Source organism: Emydura macquarii, unplaced genomic scaffold, assembly GCF_026122565.2.
Source record: "Emydura macquarii macquarii isolate MOO-44397 ecotype Brisbane River unplaced genomic scaffold, CSIRO-AGI_Emac_v2 contig_1348, whole genome shotgun sequence".
NCBI lineage: Eukaryota > Metazoa > Chordata > Testudines > Chelidae > Emydura > Emydura macquarii.
The window spans coordinates 22,389,466-22,415,241 of NW_027131485.1; the positions used below are offsets into that span (position 1 = coordinate 22,389,466).

General features: G+C 44.5%; 1 protein-coding gene across 25 annotated transcripts in view; it reads right to left on the reverse strand.

The window, feature by feature from the left end:
• MAPK8IP3 (mitogen-activated protein kinase 8 interacting protein 3) overlaps positions 1-12,241 on the reverse strand; it is a 135,220-nt gene extending 122,979 nt beyond the window's left edge. For 10 of the 25 annotated variants that reach the window (XM_067551409.1, XM_067551403.1, XM_067551407.1 and 7 more), the window contains exon 1: positions 11,646-12,240. In XM_067551409.1, the coding sequence (XP_067407510.1) occupies positions 11,646-12,119 (474 nt within the window). In that variant the 5' untranslated portion in view covers positions 12,120-12,240. Of the gene's footprint in view, positions 1-11,645 lie in introns of all 25 variants that reach the window. The other 15 variants (XM_067551395.1, XM_067551390.1, XM_067551400.1 and 12 more) reach the window with 3 other exon arrangements.
• Positions 12,242-25,776: the final 13,535 nt, after the last annotated feature.

Below are 25,776 nucleotides of genomic sequence, written 5' to 3' on the forward strand. Positions count from 1 at the left end.
TATGAGCTTCAGTTCTATTTGTCTGTATGTTTGAGTAGATGCGTTATGTCTATCAGAAAACCCTCTGGCACTCACTAAGGCCTTGTCTACACTACAAAGATAAGTCAACCTATGTTAAGTCGACTTACAGCCACCACATTAATGACTGCGATAGCTGATGTTCACATGACCCTCCCTGGGTCGGAGGAGTGCTTCCACCAAGACCTAAGAGGAGCAGTGTGGGGGCTGAGAGCCCGGTCTCTCAGCTCTGCTGGCAGCTCCCTGCCAGGAGCTCAGCTGCCCCACAGACTCCCCCGGGCTCCTGGCTGGCTTCTCCTCCTTAACTTCGCTCCCATTCCCTGCTGGGAGCAAAGTCCAGCCGCCCAAGCTTCTCTTCTGGCTCCCAGCTGGGAGCACGGTCCGGCCTCCCAGCTCTCCAGGGAAGTGAGGGCAGCTGGGCTCTAGCTGCCCGGATCTCTTGCCAATTTCATGGCTCAAGTGCAACCATGAAATTGACAAGAATGACAGCCAACAGGCAAGGTAAGGGACACAGTGTCTACACAGACACTGCGTCACCTTAACTACACCAACATAAGCCTCTCATTGAGGTGGTTTTATGATGTCGGCATAGCAGGGGAGTTACATCGATAGGAGGAGCATTTCAGTGTGTACTCCTCCACTGTCATCTTCACAAAAGCTAACTCTTCTTGTCAACAAAACTATAGTGTAGACCAGGCCTTTGTCAACTCAGTCAGAAGGGTGGCTCCTGACTGATAGGAGACATACATCTCCTCACCATCCCCCACTTAACCAGGGCTGAATATTCTGCCTCTGAGAGATTCTCAAAGCCCAGACCAGGCAGTGGGAGACCAGGGCCCAGAGAGAAAACCAGGGTGTGCTTTGTTTAACAAAACATTACACTTCTGCAAAGCTCAATTTAAGTCACCATTTGTGTCCCACACATAAACCTCATCCAAGTTCTGCTAATTTTGTCATCTGTGATCAGACAGTACACAAACAATGATGTAAATAAAACCAAATCAGGTATTTGAAACACAAAGGAAGGCTGGACAGGGTAGATGTTGCTCCCACGCGCCTTTAATCATAAAATCATTAAACACAGAAGATTAGGGATGGAAGGGACCTCAGGAGGTATCTAGTCCAACCCTCTGCTCAGAGATGATCTCTCCATTCACCTCAAGCTAACAGAAGGGAAAGAAGAAAAGGAAGCAATTTAAAAAGTTGCTCTTCCCAGTGCTGCTCCAGACATTGCTTAAGCCAGTAACTTGACCCCACACCTGTCCCCAAAGAGGGTAGGGCATACCTTATTTTATTTATTTTCAGCTGAGTGACATCACTGCATCTTTTGAGGGAGAAGAGGAATTAGTTTGAGTGCTTTGTTTTACTATGGATAAAGAAGGAAAAAAGCAAAAGGGACCTGACATTAACACAACAGCCAATCTTATTTTGGGATCACATTACTGTGTTTTTTATTGCTAAAGGGAATGGTTACTACTTTTACTTGCCCACATAAGTAGGACGAAAGGAGAAAATGAAACATTTCACCTCCACTGAATGTTTACTGAGTTCTGAATTTGAAATTGCATGGCTTTCAGGGAACTAGGATTTTTTTTATTACATCCAGTATTGTATTTTAATCATAACTTGTGATAACCTAGTCAACTCTAAACCAAACATAGTTCTGACAAGAGGGACAGAAAGGTAGATACTATGTTTAAAAACAGATCAATGTTTGGAATTTTTTTTACCATCCCATTATAGACACTCAGGCCTGGTCTACACTGTGCAGCTCCTTCAATGCAAAGTACGCAAGTTATGTTACGTAAGTAACACAACTGATGTAGACAAACCTTGCATCAACCGTTGCGCTGTCTTCACTATGCTATGTCAACGGGAATCACTCTCCCATCGACACAGCTTACAATTCTTGTTCCCGTGGAGTCCCGGAGTTGACAGGAAAAGGGTTCAGCAATCGATTGAGCATTTCTTCACCAGACCCATTCATTCGATGCTGCTGCAGTAATGGCTGCAGCACTGATGGAGCTGCCCAGTGTATAACATGCCCTCAGTCATACTCCTTTTTATTTCTGATCTATTGTAAGGGCAGATCACAAATTCTGCTTACATTTGAAGTCTATAACAAGTCAGATGAAAAGTGTCATAACTGAGAAATTTAATATTTATACAATCAGCAGGAAAAAAAATTAGGCTTACTGAGAAAATTCTCTATTTTCCAAAAAATTTCCAGGATCGGTAGCCACCCTGTTTTAAGACAGATGTTAAAAACAATAAAGTTTAACAAAAGAACTCTAAAGACAGCAAAAAACCACAGATTGTGCTGCTCATTCTGTGGGTAAAATTCAATGCACACATCACTCTATGGTGGGGTGCCTGCCCCCCACTGGCCAGGAAAGGGTTAAGAGGACCTTTGGGAAGGCTGCCCAAAAGGTAGCCAATAGGAAAGGGCTGGGTGGCAGCCAGTCAAGGTCCAGGAGGCCAGTATAAAAAGGGAGCTGCAGAGCAAAATAAGTGGAGTGACTCTTAGGAGCTTGGAGAGGGAGGGCTGTCAGCACCCTGGACAGAGCAGTGGCTGGCTGCTGGGATTCAGCAGAGCCCATTGCCCTGAAGCAAGGGTGGAGAAGGTGCTGCGGCTGTGGGGAAGTGGCCCAGGGAAATTCATAGAGGAGTTGGGGGAGATGCTGTGAAAGGCTGCCACACAGGGTCCCTGGGCTGGGACCTGGAGTAGTGGGTAGGCCTGGGTACCTCCCCCACCTCCAATTGCCACTGGAGTGGTGGTAGGACTGTGGTGGCCACAGTGGAAAGTGGCTAGAACGGACTGCAGAATGCCCCAGAAAGAGGGAACACTGATTGTGACTTAGGCAGAGGGCTGAATCACAAAGAGGGTCCAGCAGAGACAGGATGCTGGGCGAGACACCACAGAGGGGGATGTCTGCCCAGCTGAGAACTGATTCCCCAGATATTCTGCAGAAGGCACCAAGATGGTGAGTCAAACTGTGCTATACTCTCCTATTCATTTTCACTCATGTCAATGCCTGCAACCATCAGGAGTGGGTGAATAGGGATGTGAAGAATACAAAGCCAGATCCTGTACATAAGCAGCTCATGAAGTAAGTCTGCATTTTATGGTTGCCAGTTATTATTAACCTGTATGTACCTGAAGGGAATGGCGTACAGTTGTTAGTATAGTATGATGGGCTGAGACTCTTTAGAGGGAGTCTGCTAGAATGTTTTTCTTCTTTTGTGGTATGAAATCACCACCAATCTGCAGAAATTCCCATCAAGTAACTATCTCTGAGGTCAGACTGCAGGACTGAGTAAGTTCTCTCCTAGCCTGGGAGGTTTATATCACTGAGACAGAAAAAACCAAGACAATTAAGAAAAAAGTCACAAGAGAGTGTTGCAATGCAGATCTTTCAATGCACAGCATAGCTGCAATTTGATAGACAAACTGTTTTTAGTGTTTCCTAGACACCTTACCATAAGAAAATTAGGGGGGGGGGCAATGTTTAAAAGTGTCCCTCAACAGAATAGGTAGGGCCAGACTTCAGAAGGTACGTAGGCACCTACCGATGCTGATAGTAGCCTAGTGGGGTTTTCAAAAACTAAAATTTGCTTAGGCCCTTTTGAAAATTGCACTAAGAGCCTATTTGTATCTTAAGGTACTTAAATACCATTGAAAATCTGGCCTGTAGTGATCACCGACCAAGAGTCTCCAACAAGATTTAATAATACATTTATAATTTTTCCCAAAAAACATTTCCCACAAACAACTGAGACATCATAAAACATCACATAAAAACAAAATACTCAATATTCCAAGTGTTTGGGGTTGAGTTTTGGTTTTTTTTAAAAGAGGAGGAGGGGGGAATCCTAAATGGTGGTTACCTGCAATTACAACACCACATGTCTGAAAAGTAGTATTTTTATTGGCTGTTAAAACTAGGAAGGAATGGTGGTCGGATGCATAAGGGCAGTAAGTTCAATTTATTAGTGGCAACCCCAGCAAAAGCTCAGTCACTCACTGTCATAAACCCTTCCAAAATATGAGGGGATCAGAGCACAGATACTCACAAGGAGAAGTCTACAGAAGGTCTCAAAGATGGAAGCTACTGTATTTTAGAATAAATTAATTAACAGGCTCTCTGGTTAATAGAAAGACAAATCTCACATCACAGGCACACTATGGAAGAGCCTTCACCAGCTCCAGTGTCAGGTCTGACAGGGGCTTTGAAGACAGGAGAAATCTTTGATACTTTGGTGGTTTGGAGGACACGTTTCTGGGAGTGAGTTAAAGGGCATGTAAATGCACTGTACAAATAGATGAGTTCTCAGCAGGTATTTCAATCCTGACTCCAAAAGCTGAGAGCACAGGATCAAACTAATCCTTATTTAGCTAGTACAAATAGAAGCTTTCAATTGTAGCAGCTTGGAAGTTTGACTAGGCAAGACGGGAACTTTATTGTTCGGAAATAATAAGTCACAATTGCGGAGATTGCTCATTTGAAATCAACATGGATTTTTTTTGTGTGGCAATTTTCCAATGGATGCTGCTTATAGACCTTGAACTTCAGTCAAGAGAGCAGAGGATAAAAGCCTTTCACTGGAAAGTTAGATCTATCATTGATATGCGCCAGTCTGAGTTCTGTTCTATGCAGGTCAAGTGGCTTTAAATAGTGGTGTAAGGAAAGGATGGAGTCATAATACCCTCTCTTCCTTAAACATGTTAGGGAAACACTCTTCTTTCTAAGCCCTCAGCTCCAAGCACTTTTCTAGTGAGAAGATTTACACCCAACAAAGCTGGCCAACACTCTAAATCACAGAAATCGAATGAAGTCACTCCATGATTATATCAATTTGATACTAATGCCCACATTTTCCTAGAGCATGAGATATTTAAAGTTCATACCAAACTGTAAAATTAAGTGGGGATAGTTTAAAAGTCATTTTAATGTCTCTTTACTTAAGTCACTAATCTTAGATTAAAAGTGAAACACGAAGGATCTAGTACACCTTTGTATGCAGTGTTGTTGTAGCCATGTTGGTACCAGGACATTAGACACACACAAGGTGGATGAAATAATCTCTTTTATTGGACCAAGCCTGTACAGTGCAAAAACGTGTCTCTCTCACCAACAGAAGTTGGTCCAACAAAAGAAATTACCTTACCCCTCATCGCTATAGTACCCCTTCAATATTCATGCTGTTTGTTCACATTTCCCTCAGCATAGCCATTGCCTAGAGCCTAGTTTATATTTTCAATTTCACTTCGCTCCTAATGCATTAATAAAATGCTGCAGCTAAACTTCCCCTGCAGCATTTAAAATTGCACTGGAACCAGATTTCACATAAACATTAGGCCAATGGGCCAGCTCCTCAGAGAGATCAGCTTGGCTCCATGCTTCAGCGGAGCTGCACCAATGTACACCAACTGACTCCCGATTTCCGGTTTCACTGTCTGTAAATGCTTTTTTTAAAAAAAAGAAACAGATTTAGATTTCATGTTTACAAAACACATGATGAGGGACTCGGCTCGTGATTGCAGAGCTATTGGCCATTACCTTTGAAAACTCATGGCAATGAGGAGAGGTCCTGGATGACTGGAAAAAAGGCAAATCATAGAAGATTAGGGATGGAATGGACCTTAGGAGGTCATCTAGTCCAACCCCCTGCTCAAAGCAGGACCAACCCCAACTAAATCATCCCAGCAAGGGTTTTGTCATAGTGCTCAACTTTAAAAAAGGGAATGAGGAGGATCCGGAGAACTACAGACCTGTCAGCCTCACATCAATCCCCGGACAAATCATGGAGCAGCTCCTCAAGGAATCCATTTTGAAGCACTTGGAGGAAAGAAAGATAATCAGGAATAGTCAGCATGGATTCACCAACGGCAAGCCATGCCTGACCAACCTGACTGCCTTTACTATGAGATGACTGGTTCTGCGGATGTGAGGAAAGTGGTGGATGTGATATAGCTTGACTTTAGCAAAGCTTTTGATACAGTCTCCCACAGTATTCTTGCCAGCAAGTTCAAAAATATAAACTGGATCAATGGACTATAAGGTGGCTAGAAAGCTGGCTGGATCATCAGGCTCAATGGCTAATGATCAACGGTTTGATGTCTAGCTGGCAGCAGGTATCAAGCGGAGTGCCCAGGAATCAGTCCCAGGGCTGTTTATGTTCAACATCTTCATTAATGATCTGGATGATGGGGTGGATTGCACCCTTAGCAAGTTCGCGGATGACACTAAGCTGGAGGGAGTGGTAGATACACTAAAGGGGTAGGGATAGGATACAGAATGACTTAGAAAAATTGGAGGATTGGGCCAAAAGAAATCTGAGGTTCAACAAGGAGAAGAGTCCTGCACTCAGGACTGAAAAATCCCCAGGGACCAACTGGCTAAGCAACAGTCCTACAGAAAAGGACCAGGGGGGTTATAGTGGGCAAGAAACTGGATATGAGTCAACAGTTTGCCATTGTTGCCAAGAAGGCTAATGGCATATTGGACTGCATTAGTAGGAGCACTGCCAGCAGATCGAGGGGAGTGATTATTCCCCTCTATTCGGCACTGGTGAGGCCACATCTAGAGTATTATGTCCAGTTTTGGGCCCCCCCCCCACTACAGGAAGGATGTGGACGAACTGGAGAGTCCAGTGGAGGGCAACAAAAATAATTAGGGGGCTGGAGAATATGACCTATGAGGAGAGGCTGAGGGAATTGGGCTTATTTAGTCTCCAGAAGAGAAGAGTGAGGGGGAATTTGATAGCAGCCTCTAACTACCTGAAGGGGGTTTCAAAGAGGATGGAGCTAGGCTGTTCTCAGTGATGGCAGATGAAAGAACAAGGAGCATTGGTTTCAAGTTGAAATGGTAGGTCTAGATTGGATATTAGGTTTAGGTTGGATATTAGGAAAAACTTTTTCACTAGGAGGATGGTGAAGCACTGGAATGGGTTACCTAGGGAGATGGTGGAATCTCCATCCTTAAGATTTTTAAGGCCTGGCTTGACAAAGCCCTGGCTGGGATGATTTAGTTGGGGTTGGCCCTGCTTTGAGCAGGTGGTTGGTCTGGCTGACCTCCTGAGGTCTCTTCCAACCCTAATCTTCTATGATTAGGACCCAAATGTGATCTTTACAGTTTCCACTTATTTCAGTGTAGAAATAAGCAGTGTCCAATAGTAGCATATTTTTTGGGACTGTGTGCAATTCTGGGGGAGGGGGGAAGAATCTTCCTAGGATACTCTCGGGCAGTCCAGCAGAAATACTTACAACAGGAATGTCAACCCCAAGCATTTGAAAATTAGTCAGCCTCAAAAAAAACATAAAATTAACAAAATTAAATGGTGGGGGGGTTTGTATTTGCTTTCTAGATTTTAAGCCTCTAGAAGTCACATTTTCAAGCTTTTCTCCACAGCCATGAGCTCTACAAACTTAGCCTTAACTTAAAAATAAATAAATAAAAAGATGAGATTGTCATGTAATCACATAAATCCAGCAGTAGGATTTTTTTAAAAATCACCAAACGTTGTAAATTCAGCCATAAAATCACAAGCTTCTATTTTCTGATCCATGTATCTGGAGGCTTCCACTTCCCATTTCTGGACAGTTGAAACAAACGTTGAATCAATTTGAATCTAAGCTTTGTAATACGATTAGAAAGTGAAGATCTGTTTAGCTCTTAGCAAATACCATTTTAAAAACTCATGTCTATAATATCCTCTCAGATCGAGACTGTAAGTGTTTTTATACAAAAGGAAAACTATTTTTTAATGTCTTGAATGGAGGTGACATTAAAATACTTGTTTTAACAACTCCAGTTTACACAGTATGCCAATAAGTCTTGTTTGTGGGCCATCATTTTCTATGTAACCACAGCTCTGATAATAAGGTTGGTTGGTACTGCTGTAGCATAAGAACATCCATGCTGATTCAGACCAATGGTCCATCTAGCCCAGTATCCTGTCTTCCCACGGTGGCCAATGACAGATGCTTCAGAGGGAATGAACAGAATGGGATAGTTTGAGTGATTCATCCCGTCACAATTAACAGGAGGAGCACAATGCATTACTTATGTATCCCAGCACAATGTCCAAGTTTATTTTAAGTTAATTTCATGTTTATAAACTGATCAAAAACACTTACAACCAAGGGGTCTTTTGACTTGAGATTATGGAAAAAATTAACAAGTCAGAATGATTGTCATCTTCATCCCTCCCACCTCCAAAATCTCAATGACAATTTAACTGTTGTAATTAGCACTAATATACAGAGAGAAGTCAAGACTGGGACTCAGCCCTGTTCCCTAAGAAGGACCCAGCCATTTAATCTGACAGGGCAGCTCAGACCAGCGGATTCATGTTACAGACACAGCCCCTTAACAGGAACTTCTTGCCCACCATGTTTATGGTTCTTAACATTTCAGTTAAATACTGTATAAGGGATTAATTTCCTCAAGTTATTGTGAACACTGCTACATAATGGCCATCCACATTCTGATACAAGAAAATAGGTGATTTTTACTTTTGATTCTCTGACTGTCTTATACCAGTAAAATTCTCCATAAAACTCATTGACCTTTATCACTGCAGCTCAAGTAACCTGCCATTGGCTGTGCTTCCTAGTAAAGTGTGTTTGTGAAGTAGGTCCAAGGAAATAGAGGTAAGGTCTGTCTACCCTATGCAAACTATTTGTTTGGGGAAGGGAGAGTGATTTGTTTTGGTTTGTTCTTATAAAAAAACTGATTTCTACTGCTATTTGTTGCAACTCTCTCTGCAAAGAATTTTTCATTTTCATTTAATCACACATAAGGATGACATAGAATTGTTATCATAAGCAATTTTATTTTTAAATCTAGGAAAAGAGCATCCTGCTATGGCTGCTTTCACTACTCTTCCTGCCAAGAAACTAGCTATTGACATTACACTGGCTTGCCGGAACCTAGTACAAACTAAACCTGATCCTCCCGTGTCCAATAAGTGAAAAGCAAACCTCCCTTTGACTTCAATAGTTCAGGATCAGACCATAAATTAGCTTCTTAATTCCCCTGTAGTCTGGCTTGATCACAATTACTGTACTTTCAACAGTGATTGTGTCACAATCATTCCAAAATATTACATCTATGGACACCAGTTCCCATTTTAAAAAGCAAGAATCCTCTCCTGAGCCGGGCCTCACCAGGGCAACATACAGGAGAAATTTGCTAATCCACAAATAAGAGTGAAATTTTCTCACCAGTTTGCAAAGATGTAATAAGAAAGTCTCCTAGTGAAGCCTCAAGTTACTTAGACTCATTTTTCAACCACTACATGCCATTATAAAAAACAGTTCTTATATTAATAATTAAACTAAACTGTCAAAACAAAGGACTATTGATTTGATTCCATTACTCTAGACTGCAAAATTTAGTATTTGACAAGGCATCTCCTAGTCATATATGTACAAGTTAGAGAGGTTCTCCTTTACAATCATTCCAGATACAAGAATGTTTCTCATTAAATATTCCACTATGCTATACATCATCCTTGGATTCAAAAGCCATATACATTAAGTAACCTGTTGTTGGTAATTTATAAATCAGATTCTAGCTCAGTGATTCTCAACCTTTTTTGGTTCTTAATCCACAAAATGCCCAAAAATAATCATCACAACCTTGGGTTAAGAGACAATCACTTGACTGTTGTGGGAGAGGAAAGAGGTTGATACAACTGGGTGGATTTCATTCCCCACTGCTCCTTTTCCCTTGCTCAGACAGTGCTGTTTCAAAAGGCTCCACAGCCCCTTGAAGTGCTTTGAGATGAGTCTACGTATGCTGAGGAGCTGCTCTTGGAATTAGTAGTGGCAGAAGCACAGGCAGCAAGAGGGAGATGAGGAAATGAGCTATTCTTTCCCTCCCAGGCTCCTGCTGGGTCTTAGTGACTGAGGAATTTTGCTTCTCTTTCAGCCAAGTGACTGTATTTCTCACGAATCACTTCCAGGCTGTCCCCCATCAATTGAACTGCACTGCTGTAGTCATGACTAAGATAAGAGTGGAACTGGCAGCCAACAAACCTTGTATTTTGGGTTGCATAAGCCATGTTGTTAAGCTCCAAAGTGTAAGTCTGATAAAAATCGATTCACAGAATTAGAAACCAACGTCTTGAGGAGGCTGTTTTTATTTCAAACGGAACAGCTTATTGTTTAGATTTGAAAGCATTCACAAATATTACAGCACTGTGTAGCGTGCTAGTGCACTAGCCTAGATGTGAAACTATCATTTTCAACCCACATTCAGTGAAGTGCAAAAAGTAAACCGTTTTTTAGAAATTATTTGTTCTAATCATAAACAAATATTAGCATCATAGGTTCCATGTGGTTTATTTTGTTGGATTTTTTTTTTAAACTAAATACTTCAAATTCACGGAACCCCAGTTAGTTTAGTCTCCTCATTCTTGCTTTTAAGTAGGCAACAATTATTTTAAAAGGGAAGTTTCACCAAATGCTGATCTTTTGACTTTGTTTACTTTCAGAATGATCTTCAGTGAATCCTACCTAAGTATATGGCAAAGTCCTAGATTCAGGGACAAAGGAAAAGGCCATTTTCTGATTGATCTTGTTTCACTTACAAATACACCATGTATAGGACACAGTGATAGCACCCTAGCTGTAGAACAAGGTGTTCTTGTAGAAAGATATTTCAGGATTACTAGGTCTTTCCACTGCATGTCAAGGTTTCTTTAAATCACCATTGCTTTTTCCTGTCCTAATGTCACCCTACAAGTCTACCCATATTGCATGCTCCTGTGATGTGTGTGTGTGTGTGTGGTGGGGGGGGGGGGGGAAGAATCATTACTAGAGATTGCAACGAAGAGACTTTGACAGTCTAACATTCGAGTTAAGGGAGATAGGAACCAGAGCCTGCAGATACCAGAGAAAAAATTCCCCTCTCCTGCCTATGGCAGGTCCACAGAACATTTCTGTCCCCTGTAAAGCAGGGTTCACCAGCTATGACACAGTACTCTCAAAAGACTGACAATACAACCAAATGTACACCCCACCCTACACCAAAGCTTAGCGGCCAATCCCTTTGAGTGGCTCAGACAAGAACGAAATCCAGGGAGCTCTGCTTCCAGCCCCCCAACATTTCCAGCTGGCAGACACGACACTGCACGCGAAACAAGCGACCTGAGTGAGCTCTTGGCTCCTCTTCCAGCGTTTACACACTAGATTCATTCTCAGCCAAGGCGCAGCAAGGACACCTCGCCCTGGGGCTAGTGGTAACAATCGGCCCCGATGCCTTCACGTCATGGCCCGGGGGCCTATTACACCCCCAGCCTACCCCCTCCTCCCAGCTGCAGCGGGGCCGGCCCGAAAGAGAACCGTGGGGCTCGGACAGGGCCGGGCTCGGGTGACGGGGGCGGAGACGAGACCCGGGTTGCGGTGCGACGGCGGCCCGGGCTGGCTGGGTGCCGAGGACATGGAGCGGGGCCGGCGCTGGTGGGGGGTCCCTGGCTAGGGCGGAAGGCAGGCGGGGATGGCGCCCGGGTGCACGATTCCCCAGCGGCTGGCGCAGAGGCTCCCCGCGGGCCCGGCCCGGCCCGATGGCGCCGTCGGCGACGGCCAGGCCCCGGGGGTCCCTCCCTCGCTCCCTCACCTCCTCGGCCTGCTTGCGCAGCGCCTTCTCGCGCTCGTACTGCGTGAGCAGCTGCTCGTTGTCCTCCCGCAGCAGCTCCAGCTCCACCTCGTGCTCCTGGTTGTCGGTGAGCACCGAGTCCAGGTTCTCCAGCACCGTCACCACCAGCGGCATCAGCTCCTTCACCACCTCCTCGTCGTAGCAGCGGATGAGCCGCTCGAACTCGCGGTAGATGCTGTTGGCCAGGCCCGACACCCGCTCCGACATCACCGAGCCCGAGCAGTAATCGTCCCCCGGATACCCCCCCACGCCGCCATCGTCCAGCTGGATCTCCAGCATCCTGCCGCCGCCGCTCGGCCTCGGCCTGCCGGGCTCAGGGTGGGACAGCGCCGCCGCCGAGCCACCTGCCGCCGAGGCTGCTCCGCCCGGCCCGGCCTGGCCCTCCTCTCGGACTGTGGGAGGCTGATGCTGAGGCTGCCACTGGGCTCTGCCCATCCTCCTCCGCCTCCTCCCTGCGCCAATGGGCGCTGCCAGCACCGCCTCCTCCCTGCTGGGTCAGCGCCAGCCACACACGGGGGGGCCCAGGGCGCCGCGGGCTGAGGCTACCAGCAGTGAAGGCAACACAATTAGACACTGACTGAAGGGTTAACAGGAACCCCCTCCCCACAAACCCTACTCTCTGATGCGAGAAGACCCGCACTATTCCTGGAAACAAAAGTGATCCTGGGGTGATACTGATGAAATGGGCCCAATCTGTGTAAGGAGTCAACAAAAAGGGACCCGGGGGTCTCTTTGTAATTTACCAGGCAGCCTCCAGGTGTGTGTAGGAGGGTGGTGATTGCAGTAAGTTAAATACTTCCATGGTTCTCCATTTAAAGACTCACTATTTAGTATACTAGGTACTGGACAGAACATAGCAAAACCAAGATCTCTGTCCCCAGCCTCAGCAGACTAGAGTTTAATATCTACTGGACTGACAGTATCTTTACATTTATGTCATTTGCAGAGCACCTACCACACTCAAGTATCTAGGTACCAATAGAATCATAGAATATTAGAGTTGGAAGGGACCTCAGGAGGTCATCTAATCCAACCCCCTGCTCAAAACAGGACTAACCTCAGCTAAATTATCCCAGCCAAGGCTTTGTCAAGCCACAGCTTAAAAACCTCCAGGTAGTTCAAGGCTGCTATCAAATCCCCCCCCCCCTCACTCTTCTCTTTTGCAGACTAAATAGGGTGCAGTCTCATAATGCAACCCACAGGATATACTGAAGCCTACCTGAAACTAGTTATTCAAGGCTTAGTGGGTTTCTTGCCTCAGAGGCACATTGAAGAGTTATCTAAATACAAGGACTGCACCCAAAATGCATGAGGTGGAGCAGTCACCTCACCTGCATGTTTGCTGCAGAGATGTGAGGGCTACAAAATAAAGAGATCCCCAGCGTGAAGGCAGGCCAGTCACTTGACTGAGATGGACCCAATGCAGCATTTTGACCTGAACAACAAAGCCAAATTATATGCTGGGAGCCTGTCATTATGGTACACTACATATTTATGTTAAAGAATAAGGTAGCCTTATTGAAGCACCATTTGGGTCTTCACAATTTAACCCCACTGAAATTCAAACCCAGTTTCTGCAAATCATGTTCTGGACATCAGAAGGAAGTTATATCAAGGCAAACAGCCATCACAGGTCTGGAATGATACATTAAGTTACAGAACAGAGATATATATTCTGTGTAAATAAATAAAAATGATACAAATTAGTTCGTTCTTATCTAGTTTACATTTTAAAATTAGCCACATTCTAACAAATGTACAAGATATATTACCTAAATTACCAATGACAACAAGATTCTGGGTTAAATTTGAGACCTTGTCATAGGCCTATATAACATTAGATTTTTAATGACAAGAGTCCAACCATTCATTCAGAATTCTCAAACACATCATCACAGTACAGTGTCTTCAGTGGGAGTGGTGAAAACAAGATTACTAAATTGCCTGTATTCACATTAGGAGTTTCACTTTGGGCATTCAAGTTTGAACATTTTATATTTTCAAGATCAAGCTGTCAGTAGTTATTACAGACAATGAAAGGGACAATGGTCTGCTTGGGTACAGACAAGTCAACCAACCAACCAATCAGAGGGGGAATAAATGGTTACCATGAACTCTAAAGAACCTCTGCCATGAGCCAAGAGCACATTTCAGCCAGGTGCTTCACCACTGTGTGTAGCATGTTCTCTTGATCAGTGTGGCTGAGAAGTGCAGAGTAGAGGTGGGAAATATAGCCACACAATACATAGGAGGAAGGGTACTTACCTTCTTATCAGCTTCTCAAGTTCTTCATGTTGTGTCTAGAGTATTCCAGAATGTTACTTCCATCCTGGTGCGCTTTTGCAGCTCATCACTTTTCAAGGGTATTACCATGCATACTTTTAGGTGAGAAAGCAGAGAGATTCTGAAATACCAAGGACATACTTTACTATTCTTGACAAGCAAAAGAGGCACATAAGGGAGTTAAATACCCCACTATAGTTTTGTTTGAAATTCAGACGCTTTTTATAGTTTGGCATAAATCCTGACTGGTCACTTGGAATAAAATGTATAACAGGTACATGATTTATGCTGCTGCTGGAGGAGCTGAGGTAATAAGGAAGTCATGTTTTAATCAGCCAGGCTACTAGTAATCTAGCAATCAGAAGGACTCAACTTGGAGCCTGAAACAGTCACTTATATGCAACATTAACTCTTCAAGCACCATAATCCCAGGAATAGACAAAGCAAGGTCTTCTAAAATCCTTTGCTGGATGCAGTGTTCCTCATTTTCAGGCATTTTCAGATTCATTAGGATGTACATCTAGGAGCAGAATTAAACAATTGTAGGTTTACAGTGCTAGCTGCCATTTCTACTCCTGCTTAGTAAGATGCATGAAGCAAATATAAGGTAGCTTGAGACCAGATAGAGTTACATGCAGAAAATAAGACTGATCTTCCCATAGTTCAGCATTGCTCTTCAGCACCCAAAATTTGTCCAAGCCCAGCTCTAAGAGAAGAAAAGACCAGAAATGGGGGCTCCAGCATTACTAACCTGCAATGGATACTGCCTTATCGTTCTCTCACATGTACCATCAATGCAATCCAACTGACTTCAGTGGAGTTACTTCTGAGTTTGATTTTAAAAAATAAGGACAGACGCATACTCATTCTCTTCCACCATTCCTACCATCGATTAGCATTCACCAGTGTTACACATGGTGATTTTAGAGTGCTGGACAGCTCCTTGGAATCCATCATTGAGGAGGAATGTCAGAAACACTCTTTCAATAAAATGGGGCATCTTGGAGAAGTATTTTTGAACAAGTGTGAGAACATTTAAAACTTAGCCCAATAAGCTGGTGCAGAACTTCATGCTAGTGTGCTCATTTCTCTTACAGAAATAGCAACACTGATAAAACTGTAGTGTGTCTGTGCTCCAAGGAACTACTCATCCAAGTTCTGTCTTCCTACTTCTCCCTCCCTATTAGAATTCTAACTACCAAAATTTAGACAAGCATGAAAACACAGTGGTCAGATAAATTAGATGTTTAGATTCTAGAAGCAAATACATTTTATTGTTCTTTTGGGTTATGGAGTTTTCCCAAAGGAATACATTAGTGGGATTTTGGTCGTTGTTTTTTTAATACAAAGCTTTGAAAAAAATACAGGAAAAACAGCCAAAGAGAAAGCAAGGGGAATTAGAATAGCCCACTCTCTATAAAATGAAAGTTTCCTTTCAGTGTGGAGATGGGATAGAAGGAGACTATATCACCAACTGCTTAAATTAACAAGTTAAGACTAGGAATAGGCTTCTTAAAAGGTGACATTCTTACTGGTGACTAACTTTAAAAAATGTGGATAGATAAGACATGTTTATTGTACAGCAATGCTTTCAACCATGTATTATAAATAGTGCAGTAGTTAGATTAGTTTAAATGAGATCATTTGATCAGCATGTCTTTCTAGGCAAAGAATATGTTATAACACCCTTAACCAAGGGTGGTAGCCAAGTGTAGATGAGTGTTAGAAAATATAAGGGCTTTTAACAGAATCCTGCTAGTTGTCACCCCTTTACCCTCCACAAAATAGTTTATATCACTTGAGTCCCAAATCTGGAATATCATTAAGCAAACTAATCAAGTCAAAGTTTATATAATGTATCTGAAGCTAAGCTGAGCAATGCTATAAACAGAAATGGAAAATAGCATAAAAGAATAATTCAATGACAATAGTTATCACCTGTCATGTTATATGTGAGCTCATTACTCATGGCAATGTTCAATAGCTCATAAGAAGATAATCCTAGAAAGTCAGTCCTTTATGGGCTATTTCAGACAGCTGGAAACAGATTCTACATTATAAAAGACAACATGGAAAGGCCTATTCAGAAGAATTAAGATGCTCACATAGATTCCTACAGATTCACTACACTGCAAACCACTGCAGTCTCTAATTACAGCAAATAAATGTATACAACACAATCCTCTGATTCTAGTGATTCCACTCCTCTTTCAGGAGAAGAAATATGATCAACTATTATCTTTAATGTTCAGCCTAACATCTCAAATATCCTAATACAGAAACTTTCCCTAAACCCATATCCTAGTTTTTATATTAAAATCTGTTTTCCCTGCTTATTTCCAACATGTAGTCACCAAACCACAGATTAGTCCAATTCCTTTTTCAGTCACCTCTAGCCAAGCAGTGACTGAAAAGTGTTGTAGCTAAATATAAATTATATAAGATGTATCTCCAATTAAAGAGACATGGTCAGGTAATTTTGGCCCTGATATTTAAATTTTTTTTTTTTTTTTTTTTTAGTTTTATAAAAATTAGTAGGAAGATAAATGTTTCCATGATTTTTTAAAGAATCCAGTGTAAACTGTGTTTTATTGGGATTTAAACCACTGGACTAATTCATAAGAAAAAGAAAGTGAAACTAACTGGGAAAAAAGGGTGAAATTGACACTTTATTTTCATTTAACGGACACAAACAGTGTATACACAACCAAAGCAAGAACTGTAGATAAAATTAACAGGAAAAATGTATAAGTAGTCCAAGCAAAACAAATATAAATCAAGGTGGATGAGGAGACCAATAATCAGATTCTGCTAGCCAAAAATTTGGCCACTTATTTATTTTTATATTATGATTATTATTGAGGTAGCACCAAGGAGCCGTGGATATGGACCAGGACTGCATTGTGCTAGGTGCTGTATAAACACACAAAAAGAAAGTCTCTGCTCCAAGCAATTTACAATTTAAGTAAGCCCTGTTGAAACATAGGCAGAAAGGGAATTCTTCCACTGGATAAGTAGCAAAGAAGTAAAGTTCTTAATGGGTGAAGTGTCTAAAGTATATAACAATTATATACTAATACTAGTCTCTCCAAATAGAAGTCCAAACTCCTAATAGTTTGGTGGGACAATGCAGTCTGTCTTATTAGAGATCTGTATCAACTCCATCATCTAAATTTAATCGATGGATGGGATCAGAAATGAATAATGCTTGGCACCTTTAAAGCACTTTGCAAACATTAATTAGTCCTCACAAACTTCCTGTGAGTTTTACTATCTCCATTTCACAGATGAAGAAACTGAGGAAGAAAGATGAAGTTACTCCACCAAGGCCATAGAAGGAGAGAGGCAGTGTCAGAATCAAGATTAGAACAAAGGAATTCCTGAGTCCCAACACCAGACTCTGTGTTCTACCTCATCTCCTTCCCCCTTATCTTGCTATATCAATTTAAAGGGACCATTTCATTGGTAGAATACTGTTGGTGTGTTTTCTTGAGTAACATAGAGTTTCCAAACTGGTCCATCACTGCCCTCCCCACCTTGCAGCCTCCAGTGTTGCGAACATGCTAAGGGATGTTTGGCTGGCACAATGCTGAGTCCAGCTATTCTCAGCTGCAGAATAGCCCAGAAGGCTATTAGACAATTAGACCAGCCAACCAAGTAGGCCCCCAGCTGGATCCAGAATATTGGGGGAGAGAGGTGGTATGCAAAGACAGCATAAATCACCTTCCCCACTTACTCCACATTCCTGCATAGCTCTTCGTTTGACAAGAGGGAGAACTGAGGTCTCAGCTTGTGCTCAGACCATTAGAATACCTCTTGATTTAGAGACACTGAATAAGAGTCTGATTCAAAGCTCAGTGAAGTCAATGGGAGTCCTTCCATTGAATCCAGTGAGCTTTGGATCAGGCCCTCGGCATCCTTAGTTTACTATGCTGTTGATGGATTTCAGGAAATTCTAAAAACCCAACTTATACAGAAGGCAAAGAGTGTGCAATATTCCCTGAGGCAATTTTAAACCTATCCTAACAGCATCATCCCAATGGGATTGCCACATTTCATCTGTAATTTCCAGCCCCAGATCTTGTGCCCATTCTCTCTCTAATGCCCTACAACTGGACTATATAATATATCATAGTTTTAATTGCACAGCCCCTTTCAGAGAAAGATAGATTAGAATGCAGAAAGTGGTCTCCCATATAAAGGAAGAACTAACCTAGTCCATTTACAAATAATTATGGGTTAGATTTTCAATTCTCAGATTCTCATTTGAGCATCTCAATGTAGTGGTCACATTTTCAAAAGTGCCCAGCATGCTGCAGCTCCCACTGAGCACAGTGGGTGCTACTGGAATACAAACAAATAAATAAATAATAATAATAATCATACATGTAAATGCAAAAATCCCTCTGAAGGTCCAATTCTTGAGATGCTCACCGCCTTGTGAATGTCCTCCATCCCCATTGGTTTTTGCAGAAAAGTCATACGGGACAAAAAAATGTACAGTTATACCAATCAATAAAGAGCAACATTTCAACAGTATTTCTCATGTGCTTAAAATTAAGCAACATGGATAAGTATTTACAGGAACAGGGCCTAACAGAAATAGGCGAGACACACAAAGGCTGGGAGAAAGGTTGTGCTGTAATACAATTTTGCTTCACTCCTAGTTACGTGTAAATAGTATGTTCTAATGCCATGTAATACCAAGGATGCATCTAAAATGCACATGTATGAAGTCCCCCCACCTTTTGCACAGGTACATATAAATAAAGTCAGCAATAATGCATGGGTGGCTAATAAAATCATGAGAGTGTATAGTCTGATGAGCTCACTGAAACACTCACACGCCCTGAATGTAATCACAAAAGGTCCAGCAGACATCCCTGTGGTGAGGTGATCTGAGATTAATTACCTTCTCCATTCTACAAAAGACAGCATGTTTGAGTTTTATGAGATTGATAAGACTCCTGCTGAAGAGGACAGGTGGTTGCCAGAAGTTAAATTAAAAATACATTTCTGTATTTATAAATCTGTAAATAATTTAAAATCTTGAGATGAGTCAGGAACCGAATAAATGCTAGGTGTTGCTATAAAGCAGTTGAGTTAAAAATTACTTTTCCCAGAGGAAAGTTGATGGGGAAAAATTATTTGCTTAATATGTCTCTCTGTCTTGCTTTTATATTGCACTTATCTTAGTGGTATCTAAGTGCTTATACATAATTTTATTTATTATTTGTGTTGCAGGGTTATCTACCTGTGAAGCACCCACTCATGGCCTTCAGTGACTCTGCGTCACCCTGCCTCAGTTCTAGGGAGACCATATTTCCCTAAAGTGAAAACAGGACACCAGGTAAGTGGCAATTCTGGGTGGGTCACCCATGCCCCACCATGCGGGACTGGCCTGAGCCACCTGGCATGGCTGCTCACCTGAGCCCCCCCATGTGGGGCCAGCCCAAGCCGCCTGGGGGGCCGCTTGCCCACATTGACATCATGGACATCACAATTCTTTTGACAAAACTGGACATTTGTCCTGTGTGCTATTGCCTGAACGTTCCTCTGCACCCCCTCACCCCAGAGCAAGAGCAAACGGGACAAATACCCAGTTTTGCCAAAAAGTTGTGACATCCGAGACAGAGTTTAAAAAGGGGACTATTCTGGCCAAAATGGGACATATGATCACGCTACTCAATTCCCCCTTCTGTTCATAGCATTTTAATCACTCCACATCACAATCCAAGATATTCAAAACAAGGTTCCCCTTCCAGGGTCCAACTTATTAACTCCTTCCAATAAGGTGGTGTTAAAAAAGAAAACAAACAAATAACAAAAACCCATACACAGAACAGCACAACAAACAACAACAACAACAACAAAAGAGTCTGCATCCCAGTCTCAGGCTGGGCCCAGCCCCTCCTCCCTGAGGGTCTGTCTTCCTGCTCTTTCAGCAGTAATTCCCAGGACTTCTTGCCTGGAATTTGGCATTTTCACCCTGTAGTGAACCTCAGGCTTTCTCCACAGGCCTCACCTCTGGCTCTTCTTCTTGTGTTTTACAGCAAAGCAGACTCACTTACCAAGGCTATGGCCACAAGCACTGGACACAACAGGTAATTCAAGAATTAAAGCCTTTTACATTTCCCAACATTCTTAAAGAATTGCAATATTGCTTGTTTTATAGGGCCCCATTTTCCTGATGCTCTTATTAGGTGTTGCAACACAAATGTTGTTACTTGAAATTTTTCATATAAATACCTCCTTTCAATCCTACAATCTTTTCACTCCCAAAGGAGATGATCAACCATTTCCTGGACTCGGCATATCCCACATAATCCATTTTTATGTTTGTTTGATAGAAACAACTTATTTAAGCCACAATGGCCAGTTAAAATAGAGCAATTTCACTTTTTCTCTCAGGGCCTTGGAGTATATCAGCATTTTCAACTCTTGGGCATATTTCATGGAACCTTTTCCCCTTTGTTTCTTTTGCCTATATTTCCTGGCATTCCTCTTTCAATTCATTTTAAATTAAATCGTTAAACCCCCGTTTACTAAATAATCTTGCTCATTTTTAATATAATTTTTGCCACTTTGTCTTCCAGCTCATTGCCCACTACCACTACATGTGCCAGGGTCCATTGTAATACTATGATTACACCCAACTGCATCAACTCTGCTGTTATCAGTAATATTTCATTAAGTACATAATTTCTGCTAGCTGAAGTGCCATTTCTGATTGCCAGTAGTTCTAATAAGGAATCAGACAAGATGCTCATGGCAGCTGGGTGCACATCTATGACTCAATTTAATGCCAGGATTATCCTTGCCAGTTTAGCCATCAACATGGCTATAAAATTTGATAGCCTTACAGTGTTTTTGATTCCAAGTGTAGGAATGCAGAATGCTGTTCCCATACTACCTGTTCTTACATCTTTTGGAGGTATCAGTATATATTTGGCAATAGTGTTCCCACATATCACAGATGTATTGATTTGCTATATCTTGCACATTTAATACTCCTTTTCTTCTTTCAGTTTCCTTATATAATTCCATATCTACCTCAGAAGATATAATTTTCCAATTATAATTCATTTTCCCATAGCTATAGATTCTAACCTCTTTAAGGTCTTTCCTTCCACTAAGCTCCTTTGTCCACACTTTAATATATTAGCTTAGTGCTACATCATCAATATAACAAATGACTTTAGCCCAAAAGTTTAAATCTAAAATCTTCATTCTTAAAGTAATAGGCATTTCATCTGCAGTTATATGCATTCCACACAGCAACAATATGATGATGGTGCCATATGCAATTTGCAACACCTGAGCTTGGATTGAGCTTGAACTGAAAGCATGGTACACATACTCAATAATTGATTGTGTAACTGTTCAGTGTAGCATTACCACTGCTTTCTTATCCACACCTCAGGAAGTTCCAGAAATACTTTTAAGTTGATTCTGCTTTTGCATTTATCTCTAATAATTTCAATATGATCCTTCCAAGTGAGCTTGCTATCTAACATCATACCTAAAAATTGGGGGAAATGACCCAGGGAGACAGCAGCAAGAAGAGGAACTTGGGGTGCAGCAAAGGCTGTGATCTACAGGGTCCCTGGGCCAGGACCTGGAGTAGTGGGTGGGCTCAATTCCCTCCCCCCCACCACTCACCACTGGGAAGTGGCAGGATAAGTCACTGCAGGATGAGAGACTGCAGTTGCCACTGGGAAAGTGGCCGGACTCCTGAGGAGCTAAACCTCCCCTGGAAGCAGGGGAACACAGACTGTGACTCAGCTCTCATCAAGAAGAGGATGCGGCAGTCCCAGATGGCTGCTGGAAGGACTACAGGCCAACAATGGTGAGAGAGTGATGGTGCGCAGACCACAGATGTCAGCCTGGAGTTAAACACCGGATGACCAGCAGGAGGCACCAGTCCCGCATTACAGGCCCAGATGGCACAGTCTGTTAGGGCTTTCCCCTGCCCCTTCCCTCTTGGTTCCCAGACAGAGTTCGCCGGAAAGCAACAGTACAGAGTCCAGTCTGTTGGGTTTATTGGGGTCACAACAAGCAAGCTTAAAATCACAGCCCTTCACACCAGTTGGATTTCCTTTCCCATAACTGTAGTTCTATGTGCCCATAGAACTCCCTCCTCCCCCAACCATAGTTCCGTACGCAGAACTCCCGTCCTGCTCTGACTATAGCTCCATATGCTGACGGAGCCCCATCTTCCCCCTCCTTCTTCTTGGTAGGGTTAATTATACCTGCAGGGCCCTCCCTTGATACCATCCCCTTCAATATATGGTCATGTTACATTTTGGGGACCTTGGGAATTTAGAATAATCTCCTTTGTACCTCAGGGGAGGGGCTGGGGAAGTGGGGTTACATCTGGTCACCTTCCATAATGTCCCCGCTTTTCTCCTTCTCTCCCTCCCAGCTGCTGGGTTACTATAGCAACTTTTACTCGATCTGTCCCCTTATCTCCTCTCATTACAGAGAAGCAAAACTTTTACTCTGTTTGGGGGAAAGTTTAACCTTGTGTTCTCACTCACATTCCTTTTTATTTGCATCCGAGTCTATTTGGGTTAAAAACAAGGCCAAAAGCAAGATTATTATTTAGTCTTTCACCTTATTTGCTTCACATTCTCCCAACATAGTCATCAGTCAAAAAAGTGATGTCTATTGCTGAACTGTTCTTTTTTGGAAGATGACTTATCATGATGTTGAATAAGGTAGGATTGATGACACTCTCTCTAGTGTCATGTGTAAGTGTAGATATATATGGTGCAGTAGGCTTTCCCTACTTTGACCTGCACAATTCTTTTATTTAAGAAGTACCATATCCACCTGTACAGTCTTCCTTTTATACCGCTGGTAGCCACTTTAGGAAGTAAACCCTCTCTCTATAACAGTGGTTCTCAAACTTTTTAAATGGAGCCCCTCCCCTGTGGACTTTTTTCTAACAATTGTGCCCCCCCTTTCCTCCTTCTCAAAGGGGAGGGCCCTTTCAGAAAAACAGCAGGGGGGGTGCTTCCCACGCCCTGTTTTTTCCCTGAAGGAAAGGGGTTTAGGGGAAGGGGGGGGCACAATTGTTAGGGGGACTTCCTGCGCTGTAGGCCTAAACAATCGCATCTCCCTTCCCCCAAACCCTCCCTTTCAGGAAAAAAACAGGGCTACAGCATGGGAAGCAGGAAGCGCAGAAGCAGCAACGCGGGGAGCAGTGGGGAGCGGGGAGCAGCGAGCACTAGCAGCAGCACAGGAAGTGAGGGCAGCAGCTGCAGCAGCACAAGGGCAGCAGCAGCACAGGGAACATGCCCAGCAGGGGGCTGCTGCCGCTGTTGCTGCAGGATGTGGGCGGCAGCGGCTGCTTCTGTCTCCAGGAAGCATGGAGCTGAACCAGCTCTGTCCCCTGCTCCACACGCCCCCATGATCCATCTCACACCCCCCACTTTGAGAACCACTGCTCTATAACATAGCATAAGCTTTTTCAATATGCACAAAAGTTACTATCAAACATTTTTTAGTCCTCATACTTTTTTGTGCTTCTGTTTTTATCCTTTATGGCAAAGTTCTTCCTCTACCTCGGGGGGATCCAGCGCTTCCTTCTAGCAGTAGGTCAGGGAACTGCTTCTTTACCCCTTAGTGTTCTTCCATCCTCTCATGGTGGGGGAAGGTAATACAACCGCTCTAAGATGGCCACTCCCTGCCGGGTCCCAGTCCTGTCTCTGGTTCTCACAGATCCTTGCCTCTTCGCTGGGGCTCTTGCCCCTCCAGTGAATGGCCGGTGGGAGGGCCCGGTCCCACCCTCAACTCCAGACCTCAACTCAAGGACCCAACAAGTAGCAGCCTCATGCTGTGGCTTCAGGAAAGCTGCTAGCTTCTCTGGTTTACTTCCCTGTGCCCCTTGACTTCATGTCCAGACCCTGCTCAGATGGGCCCTTCCTGGCCTCTTTGCCAGAGGAGGATCTTGACCCCTGATAGCCCCACTGGGTGTGGTAGTGCCAAACCAAATGTCCAGTTCTATCTTCCCCTTCTGGCAGGGTCTTTTCCCTCAGGCCTCTAAGCCTTTGCCCTCCTCAGGCAGAGTTTTTCCCTCCCCCCAGTCTTTGTATCTGCCTGGTGCTCTCCTGCCAGCATTCTGCTCCTTCTCCCAAACCCTCCTGGTTTCTGACAGCATCTTGCCTGCTCACACACTCTCTAGTAGCTTACCTCACTCTCACAACTGTAGCTGCATCCTTTCTCTGGAGGGGAGGCTTTGAACAAGTTCTGGGTGGGGCCTTGATTGGCTTCAGCTGTGTTAATTAACCTGGAGTAACCCCTGCTCAGCTACCAGAGGAAAGGGGACTTGCTGAGCCTGGGGCTGATCTATTGGCCTTCTAGCCCTCTCCTACTATTGCTGGGGAGACTGCTGACCTGGGGAGCCCCTCCTACTGCTGCCCCCTTTGCTTTTGGGGGCCCCACTAGCCTTCCTGCCTCCCCTGGCCAGCCAGGGGGGAGTGGGTGCGTGAGGGGCCTCCCTACCACCACCCCTACCGGCAGCAGAGGGGCACCTTTCTCCTGGCCAGCTACTTCTCCCTTCTGCTGCTGTTGCCGTGAGCACCTATCCCTGCTGCCCCCCTACCTTCCTAGCCCCCATGCTTGGGGGCTCCCCTGCCCTCCCCCCTCTTACCCCCCCTTCCCCATAGCTGCTTCTGATGCTTGGGCTCCCCCCTCCCCTTACTGCCTCCCTTGTAGTTTGTTCCTTGCTTTGTTTGTATGTGTTAGGTTGTTTGCCCTGCACTTTTTGCTTTGGTCCCCTTCTGGTTTATTTGCTTCCCTCCCCACCCCCAGCCCCTGAGTTTGTTTGTTCCCTGCCGTGCCCCTGAGGTTGGTTGTTTTGCTCCACCCCAGCCCCTGAGTGTGTTTGCTCTCTGCCCCGCCTGGCTTCAGGGGTTTGCCCTGAGCCTTCCCAGCCCTGCCCCATGCCCTATGCCCCAACCTCTTCCCCTGCCAGCAGCAGTTTCCCTGTTGCCCCTTCCCCTCTGGCCCCTGTACTTCTGACCCCCCAGTGCTCATGGCTTCCCTTTCATGAACCCCCCCTTTTTCAATTGCCCCCCCCCGCGCACTGCACTCCCCTCCTCTAATTTAATTTAGCCCCTTCCCCCCCGTGCAGCCGGAGGAGCCAGTTTCCATCTGTGGGCTGGTGAGTGCGTTGCCTCGACACCCCCGCCTCGCTTAGGCCCCATTCTCCTCGTGCTGGTGCCCTCTTCCCCTGCTCTCAGCCTAGCAGGGAGGAGCAGTTGCTGTCCCTTCCCCCCTCCCTCTTTCCCTCCCCTTCCCTCTCCCTTCCCCCAACCAGTCTCTCCCCCCTCCCTTCCCTCCCCACCCCCCCTCCTCTTACACCTTTCCCCCCCAACGGACCCATCCCTACCCCCCCCCAAGATGGCGGGTGTGCCTGGGGCTGGGACCCCCTCCCTGGATGCTCCCGCCCCTCCCCCTCGTCCCGACGCTCCGTACCCGTCCGTGGCAACTGGCCTCCCTGCCCCTACAGAAGCCGGTCCTGCGACCCCAGTGGTGGCCACCTCAAGGGGGGACTCCGGGGACTCTGTTGCCGCCACGGCTACTGCCCCCCCCACCTCTGGGGGGTGTGCCCTCGGCCGGGAAGAAGGGCCACGGGGGGAAGAAAAAGAGCAAGAGCTCTGCCCAGACGGTGGCAATGTCGCCTGTGGCGGGGCCCCCTCCCTCCCCTGCTCTCCCTTCCCCCGCTGTCCCTTCCACCAGCTCTAGGGGTGGCGCCGCTCCCAGGGCATACGCCCAGGTGGCTGCGGGCCCCCCACTCGCC